Source organism: Triticum aestivum, chromosome 5B (genome assembly GCF_018294505.1).
Source record: "Triticum aestivum cultivar Chinese Spring chromosome 5B, IWGSC CS RefSeq v2.1, whole genome shotgun sequence".
In the NCBI taxonomy this organism is placed as follows: domain Eukaryota; kingdom Viridiplantae; phylum Streptophyta; class Magnoliopsida; order Poales; family Poaceae; genus Triticum; species Triticum aestivum.
In genome coordinates this window covers 708,875,959-708,884,206 of record NC_057807.1, presented here as the reverse complement: position 1 = coordinate 708,884,206, position 8,248 = coordinate 708,875,959, and the positions used below count along the sequence as shown (strand labels likewise).

The window sequence follows — 8,248 nt, the reverse complement described above, 5'->3', positions numbered from 1 at the left end:
TTTCTTTCTTGCATTTTTTTTTTCATTTTTCTTGTATGGTTTTTTGCTTCCAGTTTTTTCACTGTGTTTGGCCGGTATTCAGTTGTTTTGTTCCGGTTTTTTATTTTTCTGTTTTGATTCCTTTTTTCCTTTCATTTTCTTTCTTTTACGTTACTTTTTTTATTTTCTGTTTCTGTTCTTCTTCTCATTATTGCGTATTTATAGAAAAAGTTCATCATGTGTTACAAAATTTGTCAATGTATTAAGAAAATGCTCATCATATATTATAAAATAGTTCACCTTGTACTGTAAAAATGTTCATTGTATATTATTAAATTTTTCAATGTATATTTTAAAATGTTCATTGTATATTATTAAATTGTTCAAAGTATATCAGAAAATGTTCATTGTGTATTACAAAAATGTTCATTTTATATTATTAAATTGTCAACGTATATCGGAAAATGTTCATTGTGTATTGCAAAAAAAATTCATTGTACATTATTAAATTGTTCAATGTATATTACAAAATGTTCATTGTGTATTTAAGTTTTGTTCATCATATATTAAAAAATTGTTCAACATATACCGATAAAATGTCCATATTAGTATTTTAGATTTGTCCAGTATTTTTTTACAAAAATGTTCACTGTATTTTAAAATTTCTTCAACGCATATTATAAAAATGTTGAATGTCCTTTTTTATGGATTTGCCGCTGTGCGTTCTACTTTAAGATTTGTGATGCATCTAAAACATTCGAGGTTGCTAGCTCGGCTGGCTAGCCTCACTGTATTCTGTCAGCAGGTCGGAGGTTCGATCCCGCCCATGAGATACTTCCTTTTTCGATTTTTCGCTTACAGCGACATGATTAGGCTGGCCCGTGGTTCAGTACCTGCCTACTTACTTATTATTTTCTTTCTCAATGTGCGTCAAATGAAACGCCAAAAAAACGCAGTGCCCTCCCTGTCTTGTTGCCTTCTTTTTGGTTTTGTTTGACTGGTTTGTATTCAATATTTTTTTCTTATTTTCTTAGGCAACTTTTCTTTCCTTTCATTTAATTTCCTTTTCAAAATTCTCAACCTTTTAAAAAAAATCATGTTTTCTTCTTCAGTTCGTGAGCTTTTAAAATTTATTAATAATTTTCCAAATGCTTGAACATTTTTCTTTAATTTCCAAAAAAATTAAAATCATGATTTTTTTACCAAATGCATGAATTTTTTTCAAATCCAGGAACCTTTTTCTATTTTTTTTATTTTTTTAAAATCCATGAACTTTATTTTAAATTGGTGAGTTTTTGCAAAACTGATGAACTTTTTTTCAAAAATGAACTTTTCCCATTTTTCTGAAGTTTTTCAAATGTCATGAATTTTTTTTAAAAGTTCAAACCATTTTAAAATTCATGAACATGTTTTTAAAATTTCATGAACCATTTCAAATTTCGTGAACTCTTTCCAAATTGTGAACTTTTTTATTTTCGCAATCATGTTTTATATTTTTGTGAACTTATTCAAATCCACAAACATTTCTCGAATTCACAAACTTTTCTCTAATGAATGAACTTTTAAAATTCATAGAAAAATTGATTTCACCATTTGTTTGAACAGTATTAAAAAACCGGCCATTTTCTTTTTCCTACAAGACCAACAACACAGATACGAAAAGAAAACTAGCGACCTAAGTGAGCAGCCGAGCAAGAGCGGTAGCTGTAGTGAAGTTGGGTCATGGCCTGTTTGCAAGGCACTGGGAGGACCTCTCCATTGTCACGCAGCCATTATAGAGGTCCCCTCAAAAAATAAAAATAAAAATAAGGCACACATATTATTCTTAAAACTTATTAAGGTCATTGATGTAAACAAAACTTCACTATAGCTCCTTACATAATTTTTTCTTCACAGTTCATAGGATGCATCTAGAATTCAAAAATGGTGTGTGTAGTATTCGGTTTCATTTCCCTTTCCTGGATCATCCGTCCATCCATCTATTCATCAAAAATTGTGGCGTTTCACTCCTCCTTCGCCTGCCTCATGTGCTAACTAGTTTGACTTTGATCCATCCATCCAATCATGTTGCTCATCTTGTTATGTATCCGCTTGATCCTACATTTAGAGTTAGTAAAAACGTCATTTATTGACAAAAAATTCAGTCATGTTGCCCTCTGTCTAACTATCCAAGAAGGGAAAAGGGTTGATGATTATGCATATGGACTACATGGACCATATGGAGGCACCACAACGCTTGCATCTTCGACGGCGTAACACCTTCCACCACCCTCCTGATTCATGACATCAAGGATGAAGCTCGCACGTGGGCCAACGCCGGTGCTCTAGGGCTTAGTTCGATCATTGGTGTAACCTGACTTATTTGTACACGGGCTGAGCACTGATACGTCTCCGTCGTATCTATAATTTTTGATTGTTCCATGCCAATATTCTACAACTTTTACATACTTTTGGCAACTTTTTATACTATTTTTGGGACTAACATATTGATCCAGTGCCCTGTGCCAGTTCCTGTTTGTTGCATGTGTTTTGTTTCGCGGAAAATCCATATCAAACGGAGTCCAAACAGGATAAAAACTGACGGAGATTTTTTTGGAATACATGTGAATTTTGGGAAGTGGAATCAACACGAGATGGTGCTCGAGGGGCCCACGAGGGTGAGGGGCGCGCCCCAGGGGGTAGGACGCACCCTGGGCCCTCGTGGCCACTCCATAAGGCGGTTGGTGCCCTTCTTTCGCCGCAAGAAAGCTAATATTCGGATAAAAATCGTGTCCAAATTTCTGCCCAATCGGAGTTACGGATATCCGGGAATTTAAGAAACGGTGAAAGGGAAGAATCAGGGAGCGCAGAAACAGAAGGAAACAAAGAGAGAGATATCCAATCTCGAAGGGGCTCCCGCCCCTCCGCCGCCATGGAAGCCAAGGAGCAGAGGGGAAACCCTTCTCCCATCTAGGGGGAAGGTCAAGGAAGAAGAAGAGGAAGAAGAAGAAGAAGAAGAAGAAGAAGAAGAAGAAGAAAAAGAAGGGGGGATCTCTCCCCCTCTCTCCCGGTGGCGCCGGAACGCCGCCAGGGCCATCATCGTCACAACGATCTACACCAACAACTTCACCGCCGTCATGACCAACTCTTCCCCCCTCTATGCAGCGGTGTAACCCCTCTTTTACCCGCTGTAATCTCTACTTAAACATGATGCTCAATGTTATATATTATTTCCCAATGATGTATGACTATCCTATGATGTTTGAGTAGATCCGTTTTTTCCTATGGGTTCATTGATGATCTTGATTGGTTTGAGTTGCATGTTTTATTATTGGTGCTGTCCTATGGTGCTCTCCGTATCGCGCAAGCGTGAGGGATCCCCGCTGTAGGGTTTGCAATGTGCTCATGATTTGCTTATGGTGGGTGGCATATGAGTGACAGAAGCACAGACCTGAGTAAGTAGGTTGTTTGCGTATGGGAGTAAAGAGGACTTGATACTTTAATGTTATGGTCGGGTTTTACCTTAATGATCTTTAGTAGTTGCGGATGCTTGCTAGAGTTCCAATCGTAAGTGCATATGATCCAAAAAGAGAAAATATGTTTGCTTATGCCTCTCCCTCATATAAAATTGCAATAATGATTCCCGGTCTAGTTATCGATTGCCTAGGGACAAATAGCTTTCTTGTTGACAAAAACTCTCTACTAAAACTAACTTAGTTGTGTCTTTACCTAAACAGCCCCTAGATTTTATTTACGTTCTCTTTACTATCTTGCAAACCTATCCAACAACAACTACAATGTACTTCTAGTTTCATACTTGTTCCAGGTAAAGCGAACGTTAAGCGTTCGTAGAGTTGAATTGGTGGTCGATAGAACTTGATGGAATATTGATTCTACCTTTAGCTCCTCTTTGGGTTCTGATGTCTACTATGAAACCTTTCTTGTTGTATGTAGGCATTCATGGCAAATTTGGCAAATACTTGCATTACATGATGGTCAATCCACAAGTTATAATTGATCTTGTTGTTTGTGGGGGAACATCGTAGAAGGATTGGCAACTAGATTTTGTTTTGTTCACCACATTTTGTTGGTATTTGCTATGTAGTTAATTTATTTATTTTCGTATCGGACCATGCAAATTTGCCATGGTTTTCTTTACAAAAATTATTTTCTCTAAATTTGTGATGTGAACAACAGAACCATTTTTTAAAATTTGTGATGTGATCATCCTTACGATTGCCATGGACCATAGCAGGGCGATATTTTACAGTTTACAATTTATTTGTATTGGTGATCGCAATTTTCGGTAAATGTTTTCTCGCACGGGCCAGGCAGCCAAGACAAGAAAGGCCCGGTAGCTCGCACGGGTCTGCCTGGCCCGGCCTGGTTCGCTAGCGTGACCTGGTTCGCTCGTAGAGCCGTTTCCGTATCGTGCGCGTGTTTAGTTTGTAAAGATTTTCGGGATCGTATATCGTTTTGCCTCCTGTTCCTGGCGGCTGGAACCCTAGCCGCCGCCAGGAAATGCCAATCTTGTAATGCCGTCCTCCGACTGCTCCCCTCCGCCGGCGACCTCAGTCGTCGGTGGTGACGGGGGTCGCCGGATCCACCCGTGTGGATCATTTTTACTCCCTCGCAGTCTAGGTTTTTAGGCTGCTCATCGTCTTTGCTTCAGCGGCGACGATGACTGCGATGAATAAAGATTCTTCGAATCCTACCCTGACGAGGCGATCAGCCCTATGGTTGGGGATGTATTTTGAAACCAATCTCTTCAAGCAAGGATAGCGTGGCGATGGAGGCATCCTCGTGGTAGACCTGTGTCCTCGGGCTCCGCCGTTGCGACGGCGTTTGCTCCAGCGTCGGCACGAAGCTTGGGAGGTAGTCCGGGAGCGAATGCAGATCGTGGTCTGCATCGACGACATCTGGAAGACGGAACATGTGTTGGGTTCGTGGTTCATGGACGACAGGTATGGTTTCCTTCTGCGACGTCTTAGTCGCGTTGGGGTGCCAGATCTAGAGTTCGGTGGCCTGTCCGGGATGTTGCCCCGGTATGATTCGTTCAACGGTAAGGGCTTCACTTTTGGTGGGCCACCTTGGAGGTCCGTAAAACTGCATATGAGCGACGGAGCCGCGTCGAGCTCGGGAGAGGAGGTGATTCGTCATTCTTTTCTTCGGTGGCTGCTGGTGTGGTGTCGGAGGCAGATGATGGACGTTGGTGTCAAGCTCAGAGATGTTCTGTTATCTTTTCAGTTTTGTCGTGACTTTTTTTTTACGGGAAAGTTTTGCCGTGACTTGTACTTTAATTTTTACGATATAAACGAGACACGTATTGCCATGGAAAAAAAATCCGGATCGTATTCGAGTAGAACCGTTGTGATCTGTAGAGTCCGGGTAGAATATATCAATCCGTTAGAAGTTGATTCTTCTTCTTCTTCTGCAATACTAATATATATAAATAATCAAACGGGAGGACGTACGCTGGCAACACAACGCGGCGCAACTCGATCGAAAGTATATAGCCATGGATTTCTTGCCAAAGACAAGCACGATGGCATCGTCGCCGGAGGGGGCAGCGGTGGTGGACGCGTACAAGAAGGCGCTCGCCACGGCGGCCACGGTGAGCGCGTACGCCATGCTGGCGCGCGGCATGGCGCGGGAGCTCCTCCCCGACGAGCTGCGCGCCGCGGTGCGCTGGGCCGCTGCGTTCGTGCGCTCCCGTTACAGCGCTCCCGAGAAGCAGCGTCATACCATTGTCATCCGGCGCGTGCTCGGCGGCCTCGGCCTCGGCGGCGGGTACAACGAGAACGACCTGTTCGACGCGGCGCTCACGTACCTGGCCACCAAGATCAACCCGCAGAGCATGAGCCGGCTCTGCCTCGCGCGCACCCGCATGAAGGAGCCCGGCGGGAGCGCCAGCTGGAGCACGCTCCTGAGCATGGAGAACGGGGGCTCCACCACCGACACCTTCCAGGGCGTTGAGTTCCGGTGGACGTCCATCGAGAGCGGCGGCGACGACGGCAAGAGTAGGGCGCACGAGTCCCTCGAGCTCAGCTTCGACGCAGAGCACACGGAGACCGTGCTCCACAAGTACGTGCCCTTCATCATGTCCGCGGCGGAGGATCTGCGGCTGCGAGACCGCGCGCTCAAGATCTTTCTCAACGAGAGTTCGAGTTGGAGAGGCATCAACCACCACCACCCGGCCACGTTCGACACGCTCGCCATGGACCCGGCCATGAAGCAGTCCGTCATGGACGACCTCGACCGCTTCCTGAAGCGCAAGGAGTACTACCGGCGGATCGGCAAGGCGTGGAAGCGCGGATACCTTCTCTACGGCCCGCCCGGAACCGGCAAGTCCAGCCTGGTGGCCGCCATGGCCAACTACCTCCGGTTCAACCTCTACGACCTTGATCTCTCCTCGGTGTACGACAACTCGTGCCTGCAGAGGCTGCTCATGGACATGCCCAACAAGTCCATCCTCGTCATCGAGGACATTGACTGCAGCTTCGACACCATGTCCAGGGAAAAAGACGGCAAGCTACGCCAGGCGGCCGGCACCGACACCGACACCGACGAGGACGGCGACGAGTACGACCACGACGACGTCGGAGCAAGAGGTTACTTCCAGGGGCGTGAGCGCCACAAGATGACACTGTCGGGCCTGCTCAACGTCATCGACGGCTTGTGGTCAACCACCGGCGAGGAGCGCGTCATCGTCTTCACCACCAACTACAAGGACCGCCTCGACCGGGCGCTGCTACGGCCGGGCCGCATGGACATGCACGTCTACATGGGACACTGTGGCTGGGAGGCCTTCAGGACGCTCGCCCGGAACTACCACCTCCTCGACGACCACGCTCTCTTCCCGGAGATTCAAGAACTTCTTGCGGCCGTGGAGGTTACACCCGCGGAGGTGTCCGAGATGCTGCTGCGGAGCGAGGACGTCGACGTTGCGCTGCGTGTGCTTATGGAATTCATCAAAGCAAGGAGAAGCAAAACAAACGACAAGCACAACGACGGCATAACTAACTAGATAGCAGAGTCGGAGTCGGCGCAACGGGGCATACATAATTCTAGTGGTTCAATATCAATCGTGTCCGACATATACAGTGCACCCATCGTATATTTTATAGATTTGGTAAGATTTGATTTGAGTCTCGATAGAAAAAGTGAAGGAAAGTTTTATTTTAGTATAAGATTTGATTTGATTTGAATATGAACTAGCAGAGGTGACCCGCGCATTTGCGCGGCTAGTATTATAGTATAAGGTTTCTATTGCCACTTAGTTCTCTCTTGCTTTTTAACATCTATGCTATTTTATTCTTCCCCAATTCACCCAAGAAAACGTGGGTGGGATCCGTAGAATTTTTTTAAAATTACTATTTTACTAAATTCTTATAATGGCAGTAATATTTAATGAAGTTTTTTGATCTATATTGCAAATCTTAGATTTAATTAAATGATAATATTAACTTTATGGATTTCACTCCAGTCATGTATTGTTTATCCTTTTAAATGGTTTCAAGAGGAATTTTCCACGCCGCTTACCATTGACAATGGCAGGGCATACATCCTGAATTCCAATTCCAGATTGTTCTTCGATTATGTATTTATGCCCCCAGTGAGGATAATACTAATTAAGTGCCTCCGTGATATAAATCGACGTGGTTCGTTACTGCCTCATAATGAAGATACCATATATACCCCTCTAATCATCAGATCGATACTTGTACCATCCGTCAATTCTGGCTTGCTAAATAACTTGCAAAATCTCCTTTCACACATGATCTTCTACTACCTAGACATTGTATATTGACTCATCTTATGACCTCAGCTACACCATGATCATCATTAGTCTGTGTATTCTAGGTATCTACCTAATTTTGTTAAGTTTTTCACATTTCATATTTATGCATCAGTTTGTAATGTACATACACAACACCTAATTTCCTTCAAACTTATTTTGGAATGTAGAGATATACCTAACATAAACATCCAAGTTCTAATTTTTATTTATATTATAGTGTATTTTGTATGGTGATATTTAGAAAAATGCAGATGTAGATTTTGAATGTTCATCTGCTACTATGGATTTTTTTTAGCATACAGTGTACTCCTTGTGTACCAAATAAAAGTTCTATTTACATTGAATTTCCACAAACAATGTGATTCATCTAATCCTTTCGGTGATAGAATTACGCTTACCAGATTCCTATGGAATACATTTCTTCGCCATCCATTCCATAGGAATCTCAACATGAACCAAAATTTCATTCTATGTTTCCTTTTAGATGTG

The 8,248-nt window shown here is 43.4% G+C and overlaps 1 protein-coding gene across 1 annotated transcript; it reads left to right on the top strand.

Moving 5' to 3' along the window:
• The first annotated feature begins 5,414 nt into the window (after positions 1-5,414).
• On the top strand, positions 5,415-7,260 carry LOC123117870 (AAA-ATPase At3g50940-like). Its single transcript, XM_044538536.1, has one exon. It carries the CDS (start codon positions 5,477-5,479, stop codon positions 6,983-6,985), a length of 1,509 nt encoding a protein of 502 aa, XP_044394471.1. The 5' UTR covers positions 5,415-5,476; the 3' UTR covers positions 6,986-7,260.
• The last annotated feature ends 988 nt before the right edge of the window (positions 7,261-8,248 follow it).

Coding starts and splice junctions, on each gene's coding strand:
- LOC123117870 (XM_044538536.1), top strand. CDS start 5,477: ATGGATTTCTTGCCAAAGACAAGCACGATGGCATCGTCGCCGGAGGGG.